At 32.2% G+C, this 26,267-nt stretch overlaps 1 protein-coding gene across 1 annotated transcript in view; it reads left to right on the top strand.

Moving 5' to 3' along the window:
* Positions 1–26,267, top strand: part of ankrd12 (ankyrin repeat domain 12) — an 82,904-nt gene that overhangs the window by 44,736 nt on the left and 11,901 nt on the right. Inside the window, exons 2-8 of the mRNA XM_073848759.1 lie at positions 17,675–17,788; positions 19,002–19,152; positions 21,946–22,017; positions 22,515–22,661; positions 24,478–24,681; positions 24,972–25,114; positions 26,058–26,205. Coding sequence (XP_073704860.1) covers positions 17,729–17,788; positions 19,002–19,152; positions 21,946–22,017; positions 22,515–22,661; positions 24,478–24,681; positions 24,972–25,114; positions 26,058–26,205 — 925 coding nt within the window. The 5' untranslated portion in view covers positions 17,675–17,728. The remainder of the gene's footprint in view (positions 1–17,674; positions 17,789–19,001; positions 19,153–21,945; positions 22,018–22,514; positions 22,662–24,477; positions 24,682–24,971; positions 25,115–26,057; positions 26,206–26,267) is intronic.

The raw sequence follows: 26,267 nt of genomic DNA, 5'->3' as shown, positions 1-26,267 counted from the left end.
AGTGTAATAAAATAATACATACAAATAATACAATATAAATGAAAAAAAAAGTCAAAAAAAAAGTCATAATAATAAACAAAATACAAATTATGACAAAAGTAGATCTTTTGTCTTTGAGTTTTTTTTATGTCATTTATGACTTGAAGTGTATTAAAATGCATACAAATACAATATAAATTGACAGTCAAAATTATGACAAATATTTTGTTTTTATATTAAAAAAGTCAAAATTGACAAGTCGATTTTTTTGTGTCATTTATGACATTTATGATTGGAGTGTATTAAAATATAATATAGTGACAAATAATAAGTGACAAAGTTATGTGAGATAAAGTGATAAAATTATTTTTTTGTCATAATTAAGACAAGAAGTCAAAATTGACAAGTTGTTTTAAATTTTTTTGGTCATAATTTTGAGGATTTTATGTCATTTGTGACTTGGAGTGTATTAAAATACATAAATACAGTATAAATTGACAGTCAAAATTATGACAAAAATATTTTGTTTTTATATTAAAAAAGTCCAAATTGACAAGTCGATTGATTTTGTGTCATTTATGACATTTATGATTGGAGTGTATTAAAATATAATATAGTGACAAATAATGAGTGACAAAGTTATGTGAGATAAAGTGATAATTATTTTTTTTGTCATAATTAAGACAAGAAGTCAAAATTGACAAGTTGTTTTAAATTTTTTTGGTCATAATTTTGAGGATTTTATGTCATTTATGACTTGAAGTGTATTAAAATGCATACAAATACAATATAAATTGACAGTCAAAATTATGACAAAAATATTTTGTTTTTATATTAAAAAAAGTCAAAATTGACAAGTTGTTTTAAATTTTTTTGGTCATAATTTTGAGGATTTTATGTCATTTATGACTTGGAGTGTATTAAAATACATAAAAATACAGTATAAATTGACAGTCAAAATTATGACAAAAATAGATTTTATTTGTCAATTATGACAGAAAAGTAAAAATTATGACAAATTGATTTTTATCTTTTTTTAATCAATATATACTGTATGTGTATATTTATTATATGTGTATATATAAATACAAACAAAGTACACATTATGTAATTTTTTTTTTTTATTTTGGATGCGATTAATCAAATAATCATTTGACAGCACAATTTTTTTGTATTTAAAGTTTTATGATATTGCTCATCCTAATCTTTTCATAGTATAGGTTTTGTTTGCACTGCAGATATTCAGAAGAGCATGAAGTAAAACGATTCTGTCTTTCTGTTACATAAAGCTTTAGTGTCTCTGCTGGATTCATTGCTTCTGATTTTTATTTGTAGCAGCTGTCCGTGACTCACGCACGGGACTTCTAAGAGCGTGCCGTCTCAAAAACATTCGAGCCGTGCCGTTTCAGAGGGCTTCAGCGGAGGCCTGCCGCTAGACCTGCGGTGTGTGTTTAATATGAGCAGTATGGTGCTATTCCAAAGATTTAGCACAACGCCAACTCAGTCTGATGACGACATGCTGTTGTTGCACCTTTTTTCACGCTGTAACACTTTCCATCACTCCGAATGCATCACCAAGCAGATGTTTAGCTCACGAAAGTGCCATCTGAACTCTGTCATGACACTTCCTTTGTGAAACTCAGAGCATTCTGAGCAATGATGCTGTTTGTTTTCTGGTTGTGACCTACGTGGTGTCCATTTGTTTGCCTTCCGTAACGGGTGAATAAATCTAAAGCATTCTGGGAAGGTCATTTCTGGGTCTGTCTTTCCAGAAGTTAATAAGTTAGTGCTAACAGCTGTAATCATGTTGTATATTACAGTATTTATAGATGGACAGAAGCCAGCCCTTCGTAAGTAAACAGAGGCCGCATTACGGAGATTTGCATGCGCTATGATTGCTTTCACTGTGGTCCTCTGTTCTGTATTATGGGTAAACCGTGTGCTTACTGTATTTGACAATAGCTTAAAAATCTATTATGTTCTGTCACAGTAAATGGAAAATTCTGTCTAACACCAGCATTTCATTTGTAGCGTAATTGTGCAAACCGTACGGCTTGACATGTACAGAAATACTGCAGTGGTAGTACTATGGTACAGGGATTGCATGTATTTGCTATATTTATTCCTTGAGATTAACATGGAAGAATATGATAGATCTGGTAAAAAAATAATACCAAAAGGCAGGGTTCAACGCTAAGGATTTTTTTCTACTGGCCCCATTGGGCCAGTGGTTCAGATATTTACTTGCCCTGCCAAAATTTTCACAAATTTTTTTTTAATTTGTCATAATTTTGAGGTTTATATGTCATTTGTGACTTGGAGTGTATTAAAATACATACAAATACAATATGAATTGACAAAAAGCTTAAAATTATGACATGAAAAGAGATTTTTTTTTGGTCATAATTATGTAGTTTTTGCCATTGCTTTGTCTCATCACTTAAAATGTCACACAGCAGGAGCTCCAATAAAATATTTTCCATGCCATCAATAAAATTCATTATCACACTGCCTGTCTGCACAATTTAAAAACGCTTCGATTTTCATGAATCCTATAAACCATTTCAAACCGATATTTCCAGTTCTGAATGCATGCATTCCTTCTCACTTTAATTTGAAGAGAATCTTGCTGAGCAAGTCAGTTAACATTAGTTAAACTATCTTTGTGTTTATACCTCGATACCTGAATAATAACACATCCAGTTTAATGCCACAGACATCTGAAGGATACGTTATTGCTCTCCGGAGAGAGTCCTGCTAATGAATTTGCTTAATAAAATAACTTTTTAATGAATTTCTGTGTCGTTAATATTTTTATTACATGTTTTATAAAGCAATTAAGCAGGTATGGAGATGGTATATTGCACCGGTGGGATCACGTTAAAATGAAGCCGTTTATAACATGCTATGGTTATATTAGAAATGCGCCGCGTTTCAGGGCTTTTGATATTGTCTTGTGATGCATTGCAGAGGTTGGATAGGAGACTGCAGTGCACGCTGAGGATAGCAGCACCTTTGTTATTAAAAAAAAAAAAGGGTCCAAGGGTATGAATTACATTTTTTGAAGAGATAGCAGACGTGAGCTTAAATGGTTTTGGGATTTTGGAGTATTATAGAGAGTGTGTGAGTGTGTGTGTGTGTGTGTGTGTGTGTGTGTGTGTGTGTGTGTGTGTGTGTGTGTGTGTGTGTGTGTGTGTGTGTGTGTGTGTGTGTGTGTGTGTGTGTGTGTGTGTGTGTGTACAGCATCATACAGGAACTATCAGAAATTTCTCACTGTCCTTGTCTCACAAGATTCTTGAGTAATTACAGAATATTGAGAATATTCCAGCTCCTCATAATGTTCTTTTTGTCAGTCAGGCTGTTCTTGAAAATTGAAAGCGAAAGTTCAGTCAGAAATGACAGTTCTGCAATCATTTGCTCAGCTTTTATGTCATTCCAAACCTGTATGACTGACTCAAAATTATCAAAATTATGACTTTTTTTTATTCATAATTATGACAAAAAGTCAAAATTAGCTAAGTATTTTTTTTGGCATACTTTTGAGGTTTTTACGTCTTATGACTTGGAGTGTATTAAAATACATAAAAAATACAATATATTTTGACAAAGTCAAAATTATGAAAAATAGATTTGATTTTGTCATAATTATGAAAAAAAAATCTAAATTGTCAAAATAGATTTTTGTCATACTTTTGGTGTTTTTATGTCATTTATGACTTAGATTGTATTAAAATACATACAATACAATATAAATTGACAAGAAAGATTAAAAATATGACATTGATTTTTTTTGTCATTATGTCAAAAAGTAAAAATTCTGACATAAGTAGATTTTATTTTGTCTTAATTATGACAGTCAAGTAAGTATTTTTTTGGCATACTTTTTTGAGGTTTTTATGTTTTATGACTTGGGGTGTATTAAAATATGTAAATACAATATATTTTGACTAAAAGTCAAAATTATGAAAAAATAGATTTTTTTTTTGTCATAATTATGACAAAAAGTAAAGATTATGACATAAAAAGTAGATTTGATTTTGTCATAATTATGCCAAAAAATCAGAATTGACTAAATAGATTTTTGTTTTTTGCCATACTTTTGGAGTTTTTATGTCATTTATGACTTGGATTGTATTAAAATACACAAAATACAATATCAATTGACAAAAAGATAAAAAAAAAATGACATAAAAGTAGATAATTATAATTATGACAAAAAAAATTGGCTAAGTATTTTTTTTTTGCATACTTTTGAGGTTTTTATGTCATTTTATGACTTGGATTAAATTAAAATATATACAAATACAATATAAATTGACAAAAAAATGACAAAGAATAGATTTTTAGTCATTATGTCAAAAAGACACAAGTAGATTTTATTTAGTCACAATTATGACAAGTCAAAATTAGCTAAGTATTTTTTTTATTTTTTTTGAGATTTTTATGTCTTATGCCTTGGAGTGTATTAAAATACATACAAATACAATATATTTTGACAAAGTCAAAATTATGAAAAATAGATTTTTTTTGTCATAATTGTAAAAAAGTAAAGATTGACAAAGTATTTATTATTTTTTTTTGTCATACTTTTGGGGGTTTTATGTCATTTATGACTTGGATTGTATTAAAATGCATACAAATACAATATAAATTGATGAAAAAGATAAAAAAATGACAAAAATAGATTTTTTTAGTCTTGGTCAAAAAGTAAAAATTCTGACTTAAAAAGTAGATTTTTTGTCGTAATTATGACAAATACAATTTTTTTTAGACATAATTATGACAAAAAGTAAAAAATCATGACCAAAAAAGTAATTTCATTATGTCATAATTATGAAGAAGTTGTATGTGAAGTGTTTGTTGGCATATTTTTGAGGTTTTTATGTCTTATGTGTGACTTGGAGTGTATTAAAATACATACAAATACAATATTTTTGACTAAAAGTCAAGATTATGAAACATAGTTTCGTTTTTTTTGTCATATTATGGCATAAAAAGTAGATTTTTTTTAGTCATTGTGTCAAAATGTAAAAATTCTGACATACAAAGTAGATTTTATTTAGTCATAATTATGACAAAAAGTAAAAATGGGCAGAGTAGCCTCATAATTTTGAAGTTTTCATGTATTTAATTGACAAAAAGTTAAGAATTATGACATTATTATGTAGTAGTATTTATTATAATTGGTAGTAATATACAAAAGAATTATTTTGTATAATTTTAATTATGAATTATTTTAATTTTGATTATACTGTAACTGTACTTGAAAAGTATACTTTGTCCATACAGTGAAAATCAAAACAAAACTAGTTATTTATATACACTAATTTTCCTCAAACTGATTCTGAAAGTTTCTATTTCTGTTTATATGAACCCTAAACGTTCCAATCTCAAGGCATTTTTGAATCTGATTGAGAAAATAGTGGAATTCAAGTGTCGGATCAAAGTTTTATTGGAATGGAGATAAATCGGATCAGTTTAAACATTGACATAAAGGTTTTTCAGTCTGATTTAGACCAGTCCAATCACTAACAGATTGTTTGGTTGCATGTAAATGTAGCTACTGATTGGTCCCTATTGGCTTTCACTGTATAGACAAAATAGACGTATCTATAAATATTAATATTTGTGTTCCACAGAAGAAAATTTCATTCAGGTTTGGAAGTTTTTTATGACTTTAATCTAAACAAATAATGCATTATGCAAGTATACTGACACAACAACTTCAAGCTATGCAAACTTATATTTGCACGCTGTTGCATAGCAAAATGTGTCATTTTTCTGGAAAAAAAAGTATATTTTTTTATTGTTATTAATAAAATTATTTATTTAATTTATTATTAACAATAATTGATGTGCTCTTTATTTTGAAGTATTTATTTTTAATACATGACAGATGTATACAAATACATGCTAAAAATATAAGATTAAAAGTAGATTTTTTTGGTCATAATTTTTATAATTATAACTAAGAATGTTTAAAAAATAATTACAAATAAATAGAGTTTTTTTGTCTTTGTATGTATTTGTGTGCATTTAAAATGGCATAAGTCATTAATAAGTCATAATCATGACAAGTTTATTTTTTTGGTTATAATTTTAACAATTTTGACTTGAAAAGCCAAACTTATTGCATAAAGTTGTTTCTGTCCCGATTTTCACTCATAATCAAGACTTTTTATTACTTAACGTAGTGTGATTTGTATGCATTTGTATTTTTAACAATTTTAAAGTCATAATCATGACATAAAAAGTTATAACTGTGACTTGGAATGATTATGAATGTAATATCTTCAAGCTACACAAGCTTATTTTTGTATGCTGTTGCATTGTAAAATGTGACCCTGGACCACAAAACCAATCTTAAGTAGCACTTTAGTATTTATAGCAATAGCCAAAAATACATTGTATGGGTCAAAATTATTGATTTTTATTTTATGACAAAAATCATTAGGATATTAATTAAAGACCATGTTCTATGAAGATATTTTGTAAATTCCCTACCATAAATATATCAAAACTTAATTTTTAAATATTAAAATGCATTGCTAAGAACTTAATTTGGACAACTTTAAAGGCGATTTTCTCAATTTTTTTTTTTTTTTTTTTGCACCATCAGTTTTCAGATTTTCAAATAGTTGTGTCTCGGCCAAATATTGTCCTATCCTAACAAACCATATGTGAATGTAAATCTTATTTATTTGGCTTTCAGATGTATTCATCTCAATTTAAAAAAAAATGGCCCCTGCAACAGCGATTCCTAATGCAATGCAAGAACGCATGGTTGTAACGGGTGCTGTAGCAGACATTAGCATAAACTGCGTTCTTCTATGATTGGTTTTTACTTTGAAGTCAATATACTCTCATGCTGAAGTATGAGCTTGAAGAGGCTCTTGTTAAAAGAGTTAAGTCATGTTCTGGCCTTAATGTTTGTGGCCACCAGGAAAGTGGCAGGATTCCCTCTGCGCTGATTTGTCTTTGTGTCTTGATTTCTGGTTTTGTGACTCAGTGTTTCTCCGTTCAGAGAATATTTGGCCGTCGGTAAACAGTTTTCCTCTGAAGATTTGATTGCAGTTTCCTGTTGTTTGTTTAGCGCTGTGCTGCTGGATTACGTTTGTGTGTTCAACTGCAGCATTTTCTGCCTGTCCTTTTGCCGTACTGTAGATGTATTTACACAAACTGATTTAGGCTATTTATTAGTGCTATTTATTACAAATTTTATGCTTTGATTAGATTTTAAGCTTGCTATTTGATTCACTTCCAATCTTGTTTCCTTTTGATTTGATATTGAATCATTTGGACATATCAGGTACAGTATATCAGTTTTTCTCAAGGAAATAATCAACTAATACAGAGGGAATACCAACAGTTGGTATATTACTATAATATTAAAGGTTAAAATTTAACAACTAATTAAGAATAATGTACTAACTTTGTTTTAAATATTAACATTTAAACATGTTCATGACACATTTCTTCAAACACACAATAAATATCAAAAGAAGAAGCCAAGTGAAATTATAAGTTTTCAATATAGTGCATATATTTAGTAAAATTCTCCTCTAGAGTATTTTTCTAGCTAACTGCCTAACTATAGACACCGAATGGCTTTTCTGGGTAAATGTGACGATAAGTCACATTGTTTACAAGCTGTTATATTTGCGTATTTCATGGTTGAAACACTGATTAAGCGATAACATGAGACGGGAAATACCATTAAGTTATACTGTAGTTTTCAAAGTGTTCTGATGTTCTTTTATGTTTTTCATGCTATAACTAGTAGTACAAAGGAAGATAATTTGTTCATGTGTTGCTTGAACTGAGATAACTGTTGCACCAAAACCAGATTGTTTGAATTTTATTTGAAAATTGATTTTATTTGAAATCTGAACTGTTTCGATAAGTCAAATTGTTTAAAAGTTTTTTTACTGGCATTTTTCAAAGTTGAAACACTGATTCAGCAATTGCATGAGACATGATGCATTTCATTAAGTTTTACTGTATTTTTCAACATACTTTCTTATGTTCATTCATGTTTATTTCATGCTATAACTAGTAGTAAAGAGGAAGATGATTGGTTCATGTGTTGCTTGAACTGAGGCAGCTGTTGTTTGAATTTTGTGTGAAAATGTATATTATTTGAAATCTGAAACTTTGTTTCATATCGAAAGTAACAAAACAAGCTTATTGTGATTATTATATGGTACAATACTTGAATTAATGTTTTTTTCTTTTCAACAAGTGATCGTCATTTGGTTGTTAAGGGTGCATTGTTAGACCTTTATATGTATAACGTGAAAAATGATGCTACATTCAATCTGTTTCAGATTCAGGTTACTATAGAATACGACTGAAATGTTAAAGGACTAAAATATCAGAACTAATGCATCATTAATGTGCCATTTGTGAGGAATATAATACATACTCAATATAGTGCATATATTTATTAAAATTCTCCCCTCTAAAGTTCCAAATAACTTTTCTGAGGTAAATGTGACGATAAGTCGCATTGTTTACAAGCTGTTTTATTGACACTTATTCACAGTTTAAACACTGATTAAGCAATTGCATGAGACATATGATGCATTTCATTAGGTTTTACTGTATTTTTCAACATACTTTCTGATGTTCATTCATGTTTATTTCATGCTATAACTTGTAGTAAAGAATAAGAGATGATTGGTTCATGTGCTGCTTGAACTGAGGCGGCTGTTGTGCCAAAACCAGATTTATTATTAGAATTTTGTTTAAAAAAATGTATATTATTTGATATCTGAAACTTTTTCATATCGAACGTAGCACAGCGCAAAGCTTATTGCGATTATTATGTGGTACAATACTTAAATTAATGTTTTTTTTTTCTTTTCAACAAGTGGTTGTCATTTGGTTGTTAAGGTTGCATTGTTAGACCTTTTATATGTGTAACGCGAAAAATTATGCTACATCGAATCTGTTTCTGATTTAGGTCACTATAGAATACGACTGAAATGATAAAGGGCTAAAATATCAGAACTAATGCATCAGTAACATGCCACACCGAATGGTTTTTCTGAAGTAAATGTGATAATTCACATTGTTTCAAGCTATTTTCACAGTTGAAAAACAATTTCATTAGGCATGTGTAGTTAATAATAACTTCTTATTTTATGCTTTAACTAGTAGTAATGAGAAAGAGATGCTCGGTTTAAATCCGGCTATAGCTAACATGCCACATTAGAAAACACCAAAACCAGATTTATGTTTGACTTTTCTTTGAAAATGTATATTATTTGAAATCTGAAACTTTGTTTCATGAAAGTAACAAAGCACAAAGCTTATTCCGATTCTCGTACGGTAAACACGCTACAAATTATGTTAAGTAGAGTTATTGATAACGGTCCATCAAAATGAGAATCGATTCAGATGTTTTGCGTAAATGTAAAGTGATGCAAAAATACAGAGCAGGATGTTTCCAAAACAAAGAACAACTTACCACATTAATACAGAATACAACTGATGTCCAATCTGAAACAATCCATTTTGCAATATTTGTTCTTTCCTTCTGTTTTTCTCCTTTTCCAAAGCCGTTCTTGTAGTGTATTTGTCCGGGTCGAGGTCAAGAGGACAGACAGAGCTGTAATGCTGGTTGTAGACGTGGTGATGCCACACAGGGTGCTTTGTTGGTGGGGCTGCTGGGAGAATAAATCAGGCCCGTCAGTCGTTCCACTGCCGCTGTCCCAGGAGAGACGGCAGTCCGAGGTCACGCGCTGGAGGGTTTAGAGTGCTCTGTTTGTGTTTCCATTCCCTGGCTCCGGCCCCTGTCTTTCTGCGTGCCTGTTTTTGCCTTCGTCTCACGTCTCGGAGGCAGGAATAAACCTAGTCATTTGCTTCCCAAAAGTTCATTTGAAATTTAGTTGGCAGTTTGCATGCACTGGTGCAGGCCTCCATCCGTGTGCTTCCAGAATAACCTTGAATGTTATTTTGTGACCGGGTGATGTAAACAGCGTATCGTAATCACGAGTTCGTTTCTGGGACAGAAAGCCGTCTTTGCCTCCTCCCGACTGTTTGACGTCTCTCTGTGATGCCAGGCCTGTGAATGTGAGGGTTTTCAGGATAACAAAGAACTTCAGAGGGAATAAACGCATGAAATATTAATGTTGACTACCTAGAGTGCACACTAAACAATGAACGGTTTCCTGGTGTTGAATTTTTCATTTTTGGGTTCCGCTGAAGAGTTGGGTAAAACATGGAAGGGGCAGATGAGGCGACTCGAGTCAGTTTTGCTTAGGGAAAATAGACATGAAGTAAAATAAACTGATTAATGCAACATATTAAGTGCATGTTGTTTTAAACATACTATAAAAAATGACTTTTCATTTTTGTGTAAGTTGTACACAAAACAAAGATGATTGCTTTTTACAAGAAAATATTTCAGTTTTCTACTTCAATAATTTTATGTCAGTGTGTTGTCATTTCTTTGTAATTTACTAGCAATAGTGCAGAATAATAAATTGCTTCGCCTTTCAAATAGCTTTGGTTTTTAGCTATTTATTAATTGGAAAAAGTTGAAAAAGAGTCGAAACCAATTTTACACCATTCATCAACATTTAATGTATTGATGGGAAAATTTCAAAGGATGTCTTATTTTGTTTATTAAACACAATTTAGCCCAGATTGTTTTTAAATTTTATTTATTTAGGAACATTACTACAGGTAATGATGAATAAGTAAATGCTAAGACATTTAATGTATTCATACATATATATATATATATATATATATATATATATAATAAAAAAAATTCCAAACAAATATTAAGCAGTAAAAACCGTTTTAATATTGATAATCATAAATGTTTTTTAAATAGTAAATCAGCATATTAGCATGATTTCTTAAGGCTTATATGACACTGAAGACTGATTTAATGATGCTGAAAATTCAGCTTTGGATTACGAAAATAAATTATATTTTAAAACATATTCAAATAGAAAACATGTATTTTAAAATATAATAATATTTCACAATTTTACTGTTTTTACTGTATTTTTTTAACAGATAAATGCAGACCTGGTGAGCAGAAGTAACTTCTTTTAAAAACATTAAAAAATCTTAACCAGTTTTACACCATTCATCAACATTTAATATATTGATAGGAAAATTTCAAAGGATGTCTATCATTTTGTTTATTAAACACAATTTAGCCCAGATATTTTATTTTATTTGTTTAGGAACATTACTACTGGTAATGACGAATAAGTAAATGCTAAGACATTTAACATATTTATTAACAAAAAAATCCAAACAAATATTAAGCAGTACAAACTTTTTAAGCAGTAAATCAGCATATTAGCATGATTTCTTAAGGATTATGTGACACTGAACACAGATTTAATGATGCTGAAAATTCAGCTTTGGATTACCAAAATAAATTACATTTTAAAACATATTCAAATAGAAAACACATATTTTAAAATATAATAATATTATACATTATTTCTGTTTCTAACTGTGTCTTTAACAAATAAATGCAGCCCTGGTAAACAGAAGTGACTTATTTTAAAAACATTAAAATATCTTAAATTATTCCAACCATTTGACCAGTAGTGTTTATATATTTTTCAGTGGCTTACATTTACAGTAGGCACAATTATTTTACATACTGGTTAAAAGCTCATATTAGCTTCTGCTACTTCTAACATTTCATTGTGAAGCCCTTTTACATCAATGTGCTATAATTAAGGTCCATTTTCAAAGGTGATACTTGAATTAATGGGTTTTCCTTTCAACAAGTGGCCATCATTTGGTTGTTAAGGGTGCACTGTTAGACCTTTATAATATACTGTTTATAATATATGTGAAAAATTATAGTACATTGAATATGTTTCAGATTCGGGTCACTGTAGAATACGACTCGAATGATAAAAGTCAGAAATATTAGAATTAATGCATCAATAACGTGCCATTTGTGTGGATGATAGGAAGACATGTGTATGTCATGTAGGCATTTATGATTTTTTTTAAATGCTATCAAATGGGGCTGTGCAATTAATCGAAATTCGGTTTCGATTTCTACTTCAAACGATCATGAAAATACAGTAATTGAGATGAAACCATTATTGCGCCCCATTCCGCCCCTTTTCCAGTGGTGCACTTTTGCTCCTAATTTCACATGCTAATCAGCATGTAACGTGACTTTCATAAAACGGGACGTGCTTGACTTATTAATGTTTCTTTGATGTTGTGTTTTTAATAGCATGTAAGAAAACTTGCGCTGTTCTGTGTATGCGCTCAGAGACAGAGAAGAACACGGACATGTAAAGTTCTCTTTTAGCTCAAGGTGCACCTAAACGGTCAAATATAGAGATGTTCCGATACCCTTTTTTCCTTCCCAATACCGATTCCGATACCTGGGCTTGGGGTATCGGCCGATACCGAGTACTAATCCGATACCTGGGTGTGTAATTGTATATACAGCTGTAAATAATACTAATAAATTATTTTATTGTGTGCTTCAGACTTATTCCTTAATAAAACAAACATACAGTGATATATACAGTGAACTAGAGTATTTGTATTATATGACATTTGACAGTAATATTTTTTCATATAGTTAGCATTACTAATCTGCTTTTCTGACGTACATCAGCCCTGTTTCTAACAGAGAATTTTGGCCAGAATTTGAAAGATTCTCACTAGATCTCGCAGCAACCTTATTCATTGTGCGGCATTTTCAAATGCTCCTCAATGGATCTCGCAGCAGTAACAGTGTTGCAAAATCAATTGGCTCCCGAATAAAGCTGTTCGGGGTTTGTGCAAGTTTGTTTGCATTGCAGTCCAAGCTGATAAACGGTCAGCGCTGAGCAGCTCAAATGTGTCGTGTTAGTTTCACTTTCGTTTCGCGTGCCATTTTATGTTTCTCATCTGAGACAGAAATGGCAGAGCTTATGAGTTGAACAACGCGGTGGTCGCGCCAGTGTGACCGCTCACGAAAATTAGTAACACTGGCAGAAAAAATGGTCACAGTCTGGAGCCCTTTAATATTACCGCAAGTGTCCCGCATGCTTCAGTACAAGGAGTAAACAAACCACGCGCCTGTACAATTAATTAAAACAGAACCACGCATTAATTCATATTCAAACAGTCGGTTTTCGGCTTAATATTAGTCCATATCACGATTTGATTTAAGTGTAACGAACTACCTTTGATTAATGCATCAAACTTTGACAAATTCCTTGACGTTCCTCGTTAAACTGTAAATTACATTTAGACTGGATTCCGCGATTCCGTCCGTGTTTTCCGCATCACAGAAATTCATAAAGCCCTACATATGAGACATGCTGCCGTTTTAGCGGACAAACTGCTAGCACATTTGTATTTCTTCTTCGCTGCTCTAAACAGTGGTTGCTTGTGGCAACACTGTTTGCATTCTGAGCCGCGAAGAAGAACTGGCTTCTGATTTGCTAGCGGGAATAACTTATATCTTAAGAAAATGGTATCGGATCGGTCCGTGGGTTCAAGTACTCGCCGATTCCGATGCTAGATTTTTTTGTGGTATCGGCGGCATTTCCGATACTAGTATCGGAATCGGAACAACCCTAAAATACACGCTAAAATATTTCAAAATGAGGCGCTTGGTGATTTATTCATGTAATCCCTTGTCAGTTATGCCTTAAATGATCATAAATGGTTGAGAATGAAAATACATGTGTAACATTTGTATTGGATCCGTGTGGCTCTTAAAGCAGCAACAAATAATATTCTTTGTGCCCTACATGATACAGTCCATTAAGTTTCACTGTATTTCCAGCATACCTTCTGATGTTCATTCATGTTTATTTCTTGCTATAACTAGTAGTAAAAAGGAAGAGATGATTGGTTCATGTTCATCATTTGGTTGCAGTGTTTCCCCTACCATTATCTTAGGGGGGCGGCCAAAGTAGGCTAAAGTACCGGGGAAAAAAGTAACGTTGTCTACGTACCGGCTAACCCCCAAAGCTGGACACCTAGGGGAAACACTGGGTTGTTAAGGGTGCACTGTTAGACCTTGGTGTTTATAATGTGAAACATTATGGCACATTGAATAAGTTTCAGATTCAGGTCACTATAGAATACGACTCAAATGTGAAAAGTCAGAAATTAGAATTAATGCATCAATAACATGCCATTTGTGTGGATGATAGGAAGACATGTGCATGTCATGATGGCTATGAAATGGCATTTTTGTTTTTTAAAATACTATCAAAAATGCATAAACTTCTGGTAAAGTTGTTGTGTTTAAGAGGCTGTGTTTGTAGCACGCTTTGACACAGTGAGCACAGGAAATCTTGTGGTGTAGTTGTAACGCATTTGTCCCGCACTGATGATGCACGCGGACAACGCAGCTCTTTTCTCCTCACCGCCTCCTCTTTCTCAGAGGGAGTGACTCAGCTGGTTTTAACTCGGTCCCGCTGGGTGTCAGGTGTCGTGGAAATGTTCTTTCCCAGGAGCCTCTGCTCCATATCATCTGCTCCAGTCTGTCGGGGAAGGTATTGTTGAGGTCTGTGGGTCTCTGCTGATTTGCTTTTCATCCAGAAGAGACCCAGCCGCCAGTGTCTGACGCTCCCTAATTGCTGACTTTCTTGTTTGTTGCTTTGAGAAATCGCAGGATAAAATGTAAAGATGAAGCACTGGGGGTCTTGTGTTCGGCTGCTGGTTTGGGTGAAGTTTGTTTTGATGTGCAAACAAATATATATTCTTTAGGCTCTTTATTGTGTTCATGCAAAAAGTGTATGCAGATACATGGCCATAGAAAGAGATAGAAAAGCAAGAAACCTTTTGTGAAATCAAATTTAACAAACAAAACAGTGTGCGTATGTGTATTTACATATAATTTTTAAATAAAGTATTATTTGTTTTGTATTATATTTTCTTCTATTGTATATTTAATATATACAATACAAGTATTTAAATACTATTTATAATACGTATCAATATTATTAGTGTCTATAATACATTTATTACTATTTATAGTGACTAATTACAGTAATATTTGCTATTCATGTTACTGTTATATTGTTAGTGTTATTACTAAAATGTTCATAATGCTGTTATTATTGCATTAACAACAACAGCAACATTTTTTTTTTTTTTGGAAATACTAGCATAACACTTTTGTAACCTATTTAAACAACACTTTAACTAATAATTACTATTGTTATTTTATTTTGTTATTTTAAACATTTTATTTTAAAAATGCAGAACACTTTATTAACTTAAACAGCACTTAAAAATAATAATAATAATAGTAGTGTTTTATTTTATTCAGGGAAAAACCTGCAGAACACTTAAGTAACTTTTATTTTATTTTAATGAATTAATGTATTTATTATAGAAAATACCTGCATAACAATTTAGTAACTTTAAACAACACTTTATTACGTTTATTAATAATAATAATAGTATTTTATTTTATTTTGGGAAATACCTGCAAAACTTTTTATTTTATTTTATATCATTTTATTTCATTTTAGGAAGTTTTAGTAACTTATTTAAACAGCACTTTAATAATAATTATTAAAATTATTAAAAATGTATTGTATATCATTTTATTTTGTTTTGGGAAATACCTGCAGAACTTTTTAATTTAATTTTATTTTATTTTGGGAAATACTTGCAGAACATTTTATTTTATGTTATTTTGGGAAATACCTGCAGAACTTTTTATTTTATTTTATTTTAGGAAATACCTGCAGAACATTTTATTTTATGTTATTTTGGGAAATACCAGAACTTCATTTTATTTTATTTTTTTTATTTTAGGAAATAGCTGCAGAACACTTCAGTAACTTATATTGTGATAATATCATGTACCTTGAAATATTATGTATTGATGCAGTGAATATAAAATATTGCTGATCATTTTTACTTCAGTAGTGCTACAATTTAATTCATTTATGTGAATTATTTTACCTTCAGTGAATTAAAACTCTGATTCAGTTCTTTCTTTTTTGTAAAAATATATATCTAGGTAAATATTGCTGTTTATTTCTCTGTAACGGTCAATTAGTGCATATAAAGAAATCATTAAATATCATTATTTCCTGTCTTCATTTTTTGAAAAGTAATCTGTGGATAACATGTCTACAAAAATGTTCAAGATTAAAATGTCAAAACTGTCTTTTAAGCTTTATTTTCTTTCTCTAATACCATTGTATATAAATATGGTCATCATCATCTGATACTACGGTACTACAGTATTAGTAATAAATTGTCAGACATCATATGCTGCGTGTTTGTGGCGTTTTGTGTGATGCATCTGCAGTTATTTTGTTCCGCTGGTTTGAAACACATGGAGCTCTAATCAGTGGACATGAACATCAGTCGTGTTCCCACGGAATGACCTCTGAAACAGGAAAATAAGGCTCACATGATCCAAACAGGCACCCAAGTCATTAGACTGCGCTTTTCAATATTACTTCAGTTCAAGCACCCAGGATGTTTGTTATCAGTGGTGTTTAAGAACCAATCAGAACATGTTTCTGGAAAGTTGTGTTTCCTGTACACTTTTTGTGCTTTCAGTGCACTTTGAATTGACATGTCAAACAGGGTTGAGAAAGGCCAAACTATTCCTAACTTGTCTAAATTTCTAATCTGAGATTTTGGAAAAGATTGATTGTTGCTGTCTCACAGTTCTTCTCCATATACCCAGAGGTTAACTGAGAATGATGGCCTTAAATGTATTTTGGGTCCCGTTGCTTTTGAGTCTCTCACTGGTGGCATCCAATGAGATGTTGTTCTTGCCTAGTGATGTATTGATGATTATTATTTTTTTCTTGTTCTTGTTTGTGGGATTTCTGCTTTTGTTTCTTAGGGGAGCAATTTCATTCTTTTTTCATTAGTGATTTTTATTAATATATGTGTATATATACAAAGTGTCATTATAGATCATGCGCTAAAATTAGATTTTATTTTATTTTTCTATGGATACTGTTTTTCCAGTGTTCATAGTAAAGTGCCGATCTGGAATTGTACATGCTTTTTATTTTACTTTACTTTATTATATTCATCTATAGATACTGTTTTCCAGCGTTTATACTAAAGTTCCAATAATTAATTTTTTTTTATTTAATTTTATTATATTCATTTATAGATAATGTTTTTTATTACTGTTTTTCTAGTGTTCATACTAAAGTTTTATTATTTATGGTTACCAAAATTTCATACATTCATTTTCATTTTAAATGTTTTATTTAATTTTATTATATTCATTTATAGATGATGTTTTTCCAGTGTTCACTCTAAAGTTCCAATGTAGAATTGTACAGGCTCTTTTTTATTTTATTTTATTTTATTTTATTTTATTTTATTTTATTTTTCTATAGATACTGTTTTTCCAGTGTTCATAGTAAAGTGCCGATCTGGAATTGTACATGCTTTTTTATTTTACTTTACTTTACTTTATTATATTCATCTATAGATACTGTTTTCCAGCGTTTATACTAAAGTTTCAATAATTAATTTTTTTTATTTAATTTTATTATATTCATTTATAGATGATGTTTTTCCAGTGTTCACTCTAAAGTTCCAATGTAGAATTGTACAGGCTCTTTATTTTATTTTATTTTATTACTGTTTTCCAGTGTTCATACTAAAGTTTGATTATTTATGGTTACCAAAATTTCATGCATTCATTTTCAAGTGGAAAGAGTCTCATCCGAGTCGTATGTTTGTGTTTCAGGCCCATGATGAAACCTGTGAGCCGTAGCTGCCACAGCTAGTCAGATGATGCACCATGGCCAAACCGGGATCGGACCGAGATGGAGCCATGGTGGAGAAGACAGCGGGGAAAAAGGTGAGCAGGATCATTCCTCAATAGTGTGGCTATTTTGTTTAGTTTTTAGTCGTTTTTTTTTTTTTTTTTTTTTTTTTTGAATATTGCACCATATAAAATTTGAGTAATTTGACCACTTCCAAAGAATTATAAAGTCATTGTTAATGTGTTTATGCTGTTAAGACGAGACACTGCAGGTGAATAGGGTAAAAAAAAAAAACTAATAGTTATCACCTACTTTCCCAGTTGATTGATTACATTTTTGTAGTATAAGTTTTCTAAAATGTTAGGTTTAAATATGCAAATAAGGCATTATTTAATGAAATGTGCTAATTTGCATTCATTTCTAGTAAAATCTAAACACTGGAACAAGTCAGTTTCAAAATTCTTGTTTTGTTTTTTTTGACATTAGAGTCAAATATTTTTACAGAGGGAATTTTGGGCATCTAATTTTGTCACTCTAAAATTCAGGAAAACAAATATTTTTTTACCATTTTCGGAGGGAAACATTTTATAAAATCAAGCAAATTATATTATGAACAAATCCCTCTGTGAAAACATTCATAATATAGACAGGAATAAAAATGTAAAGGTGTGTGTAAGTGTTACTGAAGTGGAGATTTATGGCTCAGTGTAGGAGAAAAAACATTTTTAAGAAAATGGCCTTTATAAATATGTATTGTTATTGAAACCTATTGACACAAATAGATAAAGTGCTATAAAACACTTAACAGTGTCTTTTGGGTGTTTTGTTTCCACTAGTCTGAAAAAAACACTTTATGAAACACCAAAAAGCCTAAAATCTCAAACTTGACAGTTGCATGAAAAACTGTGTTTTTGCCTGCAGTGTCTCCCCTTACCATGTTTTTTTTATTTTTTATTTTTACCTTTTTTAGGGGAATAAAATCAAGCAAATTATATATGAACAAATCCCTCTGTAAAAACATTCAGAATATAGACAGGAATAAAAATGTAAAGTTTGGTGTGTGTAAGTGTTACTGAAATAAAGATTTATGGCTCAGTGTAAGAGAAAATACTTTTTTAAGAAAATGGCCTTTATAAATATGTATTGTTATTGAAATCTATTGACACAAATAGATAAAGTGCTATAAAAGAAACACCTAACACTGTCTTTTGTTAAGTGTTTGGGTTAAGCAGCCTTAGTTACACAGAGCATGATTTGACTGCTAGTATGTTCTTCCGTTTAATATGATATAATGTCTCTTTCTCGCAGAGTAAAGAGAAAATCTCTCCGTTTGCCAAAACTCCGAAGCTGGATCGGAGTGAAATCCTGGGGAAAGAGGGGAAGTCGAAGTCTTCCATGAAACGGAAGCTCTCCTTCACCGTCAGTCCGCCCCGGAACGAGGAGCGGGACTCCGACACGGGTCAGTTTAACACTCACTGAAAGTTCTAGTAGCTTGTGTTTGTGCCTCACTGCTGCCCCCTCCTGGTCTCTTCTAAGACCTGTTTTTATTGGACACGCTGTACTGGAGGGTTCTTTTCCAAAGGTGTTATGTAACGGTTAAACGCAGTAGCTGTGAGCAGAATATCACGAAAATAATAAAATACAAAAATATTTCGTTGTTATTTTACACGGAGCCTAAAATCTCTTGTTTTAGTGCCAGTTCTGTAGTTAGAAGGCCAAATACAGTAATACTGTTGATTATATAAGATGCTTAGAATTTAAAACTGCAGCATATAATCAAACAGAGCTGGTGGTATGATGCTTTATAATATAAGTGTGTCATCCAGTTTATAATGTGCTGTATATATGTGGCCCTGGAGCACAAAGTCTTAAGTAGCACTGGTATATTTGTAGGAATGGCCAAAAGTACATTGTATGGGTCAAAATGATAAATTTTTCTTTTCATGATTTTTGATTAGTAATATGCATTGCTAAGAACTTCATTTGGACAACTTTAAAGGCGCTTTTCTCAGGATTTTGATTTTTAAATTTTTTTTTAGATTACAGATTTTCAAATAGTTGTATCTCAGCCAAATATTGTCCTATCCTAATAAACAATACGTCAATGGAAAGCTTATATAATCTTTTAGATGATATGTAAGTCTCAAAAATGTTACCCTTATGACTGGTTTTGTGGTTCAGGGTTATCTGTGCTGCTATCAGTGCATTATTTACATGTGAAAACAACAACAACAACAACAACAACAACAACAACAAAAACATGCAAAAATGCAGAGCAGGGTGTTTTAGAATTTAGAGTCTGAATTATTATTATTTTTTTAATTAAAGTTTTAATTAAAAAATTCCTAAATGTTCTGGCACAGGTGCTTTTTGTAATGTGAACCAGATTTTATCTGATTTGGTTGAAAAAAAAATTGATTGTTTACAATAATGCGTTACTTACACACTATTGTGCTGTTTAAACACTGTGAAGTTGCTTTGACAATCTGTATTGTTAAAAGCGCTATACAAACAAAGGTGACTTGAGTTGACTTGAATAATCTGATATTTCACTTTGCAAATATTAATATTACATGATGTGACTTTAATTTGTAAAATATTTAATTGACTGGATTATACAAAAGTAGGCATCACATCATTGTTGTTTACCATTTTAACAATTGTTTGTTGAATTACTTAAAATAACTACATTATTATGCGGAAATGTCACAAAATTCAGTTTTAGTTAAATACTGAAACTTTCTAATACTATATAATATTTTTTGTAAGAATATCTAATATTTATAATCTATAATATTTTGTATAATATAAATTAATGTAATATAAATTATAATTTATAATATTTATAATAATTAAATAAGTACTGGACAATGATTAATCTTGATTAATCACATCCAAAATAAAACTTTTTGTACATATATGTGTGTGCTGTGTATATTTATTATATATATATATTTATATATTTAGTACACAGACACACATACATTATGTACACAAAAACTTTTTAAATGCGATTAATCGCAATTAATTATTGCCCAGCACTACATCTTTTATTTGCATGATAGAAAACTATTTTAATAGGTTTACTTAACATTAACAACACAAATATAAACAAATAAATATTGTACTATTTCAAAAACTCTTTTTGAATATATTTTGTGGACTTTAACATCCTACTAATGGGATTTGGATGAGTTTGGGTGCGTTTTGTCATCTGTGACTCTTAAAGGAGTAGTTTATGTCCAGAACAAAAATTTATAGATAATGTACTTACCCCCTTGTCGTCCAAAATGTTCATGTCTTGCTGGAAAACATTTCAAAATATCTCTCCATATATTGGACTTCAGTGGTGCCCCAAGTTTGAACTTCCAAAATGCAGTTTAAATGCAGCTTCAAAGGGCTCTAAATGACCCCAGCCGAGGAGGAAGGGTCTTATCTACCAAAACTATCTGACTTTTTTTTTTTTAATTGATATACTTTTTAACCTCAAATGCTCATCTTGTCTAGCTCTGCGTGAACTCTGTGTATTCCAGTTCAAGACAGTTAGGGTATGTCGAAAAACTCCCATCTCAACTTCAAAATTGTCCTACATCCCTACCAGCCCAGTGTTTACAAAGTGAACATGCATTGAAGATCAAACACCCTTTACAAAAAAGGTAAAAGAGCAATGTAGGATGATTTTGAATTTCACGGAGAAAATGAGATCTGCGTTTTTTTTTTTTTTGACACATCTTAACTGTACTGAACCAGAATGCACACAGAGCTAGATGAGCATTTGAGGTAAGAAAGTATGTAAATTGTAATTTTTATTTATTTATTTATTTTTTAGAAAATAACCATTTGTTTCGCTAGATAAGACCTTTACTCCTCGGCTGGGGTTTAGAGCTCTTTGAAGCTGCATTGAAACTGCATTTTGGAAGTTCAAACTCGTGACCACTATAGAAGCCCACTATATGGAGAGAAATCCTAAAAAGCATTATCTCTTTACGACTAAAGAAAAACAGAAAGACATGAACATTTTGGATGACAGTGAGGTCATTATCTGTACCTTTCTGCTCTGGGAGTGAACTACTCATTTAATATTCATCCCGGAGTCTGAATCCTGTGCTGTGATTTGTCATTTGAGTGAGGGGCGGAGCCTGTGGGTGTAATCAGTGCTCTGCTCTCCCATCCACCCCTTTCCCCATCCACCTCTCGAACCCTGAACCCCTTCCCTCCCTCCTCCTCCCGCCTCTCTGCTTCTGCACTATAGATGACTCTGACCCTGGGCAGTCAAGCGATGCGTGGGGAGAGAGATTACTTCCTCCCTGCAGGATATACGCAGGTAACTGCCTCCACTAAAGTCGCCAGTGGCCGCAAACGGTCCGAGACGCCTCACGGTTTCATTTGTTTATCCGTCTCTGACCCTTCCGTCCGTATCAAAGCTCTGGCAGAAACGGATGTAGTTTCCGTTAGGATCCACTAACCGCTACCGCATGACCTTGTCTGTCTGCTAGCCTTTTTGCATCCCTCTCAGAAAGGGCCGTCGAAAGGGTTACATCATTTTGCGGGAATTTGCTGTCTCGCTGAATCCGTCGATTCGTTTCAAGGAAGCACACACACACTGACACTTTCTTGGTTTATCTGCTGCATCTGTTTTAATCGCATGCATTGCAGCAGCACGCAAAGACTTGTGGGACCGCCGTTAGATGGGTAATGCATGTGTTTGTCGGGCTGGAGAGTTTCCTATGCTGTTTTTTCACTTCGGCTGTTTGTTTAAAGGGGATCAATTGTATCAAACGTTGCTCATGCGCTGTTCATCGTTTCTTTTGTTCGCTGCAGACAAAGATGGTCCGGATAAGAAGAAAGTGAAGAAGGAGCCGGGGACTAAGAAGTCGACCCCTGTGAACATTTTGTTCGGCTATCCTTTATCAGAACGGAAGCAGATGGCACTTGTCATGCAGATGACGGCAAGAGACAACAGTCCAGGTAGGAAACAACAAGCACAGAATGTTTTTTTTTTTTTTTTTTTTTTTTTTCACCTGTCGTGCTGTTTTTTAACTAAAAATCAAGTGATTTTCTCTGAGGTGAAAGTTGTCACTGATATTTTCTTTGGCAGACTGTCTGTACATTTACATTTACATTTATTCATTTAGCAGACGCTTTTATCCAAAGCGACTTACAATTGGGGATGCAACAAGTGATTCGTCCTAAGGAGGCAGGTCAACCTAGGAAGTGCTCAAAAATACCATATATCGGCATTGTTAGATAAGTACTGGATAGAAAGGGAAGATCAAGAAAAGAGAGAAGGTTTTTTTTTATTTTTTTTTTTTTTATTATTGAGTCAAATATTGTCGAAAGAGATGGGTTTTCAGAAGTCGCTTGAAGGCAGTTAGGGAATGTGCATTCCGGATATGGGAGGGAAGGTCATTCCACCAGGCAGGACTATTGAACGAGAATGTTCTGGAAAGTGATTTCATGCCTCTCTGTGGTGGTACAACGAGGCGTCTTTCATTAGAGGATCTCAGAGATCTAGAGGGAGTGTAAATTCGTAGTAGTGAACGTAGGTATGCAGGTGATGAGCCGGTGGCTGTCCTATATGCCAGCATCAGTGTCTGTAACTCTTACAATTTTATTTCTTAATGTTTAAACACCAATATTAAGTTAAAAATAGTGTATGCTTTCATGTGCTTTTAATATGTTTTTATTTATCACAATAATGTCTTACTCTCTTAACAGTGTTATTGCAGTATTATTTATATGCTGTTATAGTATGCATTCATATTTTGAATTGTCTTTAATTTTTATTTGTTTGCTTTTTAGTTTGTCAGTTTTAGATTTAGTGGTGCTTCAACTTTTTTTTTTTTTTTCAATTTTATTTCAGTTAGTTGCCAAGGTGACTTCTATTTTATTTCATTCCAGCTTTTTTGTCCATTAAAGGAAATTATTTTAATTAATTTTAGTTGTAATGGTTTTAATGCTTTTGTAATTTGTATCAGTTTATTTTAATGTTTCAATTTGTTGCAGCTAAATATAGTTATAGTTATAAATTTTCATCTAATATTTATATTTTATTTTATTTAAGCATTATTTTAATTAATTAATTAAATGAATTAATTTTAATTTTACTAGTTTTGTCCTTTTCACGTTTTTGTTTCATTCAGCTTTGTTTTTTAATACATTTATTTAATTGTATTTATTTCCAAAGCAACATCTCTAATTTTTATTGCAATTTTTAATGGTTATGCATTTTTTATCTAATATGTGACTGGACCTCAAAACCAGTCAATTTTTTGAAATTGAGATTTATACATCTTGTATAACAAGCTGAATAAATAAGCTTTCAATTGATGTAGTAAAGTATTGAGAAAATCGCCTTTAAAGTTGTCTCGATGAAGTTTTTAGCAATGCATATTACTAAGCAAAAATAAGATTTTGATATATTTATGGTGGCAAATTTACAAAAAGATCTTCATGAACCATGATCTTTATGTAATATCCTAATGATTTTTGCCATAAAAGAAAATTCAATAATTTTGACCCATACAATGTATTTTTAGCTATTGGTACAAACATACCCGTGGTCCAGGGTCACATATTTTTGTTTTATTTTTAATAGTCTTAGTTAACTATGATAACACTGTGTCAAACCTGCAGCCACCAGTTTATTTATGATCAGTGAGTTATGATGTAATCAGTTTGTTATCAGAGCGCTCACTTCCTTTTGTAGTATAGTTGGGTCAGATTGGCAATTCAGATAAACCATATGACCTTGACGTTCTGGTTAATCGGTTTGTAATCTCAGATACCACACCGAGCCACCCCTCTCAATCTCCGGCGGTGCAGAAGAAGATCCCTAGCAGCTCGTCCTCGCGACAGAAGGACAAAGTGAACAAACGGAACGAGAGAGGAGAGACGCCCCTGCATATGGCCGCCATCAGAGGAGACGTCAAGCAGGTGAAGGAACTCATTGGGCTCGGAGCGGATGTGAGCGTCAAAGATTTTGCAGGTGAGACTGTGTTATGCACATTTTCCTGTCTGTAGTTTGTTTTCATGTTTTAAGGAATTAAATGATCATCTTAGGTATTTTGATTACTTAACATAATGGCTGTATAGTTGTAAGGCTGAGATATTGGATATTGGCTGAGATGCAACTATTTGAAAATCTAAAATCTTGAGGGTGCAAAAAATTGTAAATATTGAGAAAATCGCTTTTGTGAAGTTGTGCTAATGAAGTTCTTAGCAAAGCATATTAATAATCAAGAAATATGTTTTGATATATATTTGTGGTTCTTTCAGGTTGGACGCCTCTCCATGAAGCTTGTAACCTTGGCTACTATGATGTAGCGAAGGTTCTGATTGGTGCAGGAGCGGAAGTGAACACGCAGGGATTGGATGATGACACTCCGCTTCATGACGCCTCAAGCAGCGGACACAAAGATGTGAGTTTTTACTTTAAATGATGACTGGTTGAGTGTGCATAAATGTAGACCAAGTGTGTCCAAATAAACTACAGAATGTTATTTTGTCTAATACATGCACACATTGTATTTATTCTGACAGCTCTTGTCAAGCTCCTTAGCCAGGGTTCAAAGTCCAAAACGTGAGGAAAATCTGCGTGATGAGAATCATTTATAAATCTGCTGCTGTCAGCAAAAAGTAGTACCGAGGTCTTCTTGCAGGTTTCCGCCAAAATAAGTAAAAGTCAACATTTATAAATGTTAGTATTGTAATTTTACTGTTGTTCTGTAAAATAAAATAAAAAAGTAAGCCAAACATAATGATAATAATCATTACAACAGCTCTATTAATGCATTTATTATAACATTTTCCTTTGCTCAGTAAGGCTGCATTTATTTTTACATTAAAAACACACAAAAAAATGGCCAAAGAATATTATTTTACTAACTTAACTTGAATTGTGCTTTGTTGGTAGACTATAATGTCTACTTGAATGTTAAAAATGTTCAGTGTTAAATATTTTTAAATTGTTGTTTTGTAATTGGATTTTTTTCTTTGAAAAGCAAGACAAAACTGTAAAAGGCAAATATTGGCTATTTAATTTATGCAATGGTGAAAAAAATTAGCAAAATACATGGTGTTCAGTAATCGGCCTTCAGCCCAGTGTGTAATTTTGTTCGGCTTCAACCAAGAATTTTCATTTCGGTGCATCCCTAATAAAAAAAATGGGTGTTAGGTATTAATGAGGCTGTGGGTAGATTTTGGAGCACACTTTTCCTAAACAGCCAAGCTGAGACATTTGGACTGATGACGATATTCTCAAATTGGCCAAATATCTGTTGCAAGGACTTGGACTAGTAATTGCGAATCTTTCTGATGATCTGATTCACCTTGTATCTGTCATGTTTTGCCAAACCTTCATAGATTGTGAAGCTGCTCTTGCGTCATGGAGGCAATGCCTTCCAGGCCAACAAGAGAGGGGAGAGACCGGTTGATGTTGCTGACTCTCAGGAGATTGAGCAGTTGCTCAAGGGAGAGATCCCACTCTCTGAAGCAGAAGAGAGCTCTTCAGGTACGGAAGCGGTTGGCAGGAAATTTGCCAGTGCTGTTGCTATTGGCATTTTCTTTTAACTT

The sequence above is a fragment of the Garra rufa genome, chromosome 10 (assembly GCF_049309525.1).
Source record: "Garra rufa chromosome 10, GarRuf1.0, whole genome shotgun sequence".
Classification (NCBI taxonomy): Eukaryota; Metazoa; Chordata; class Actinopteri; order Cypriniformes; family Cyprinidae; genus Garra; species Garra rufa.
This window is presented reverse-complemented; position numbering and strand designations above follow the sequence as displayed.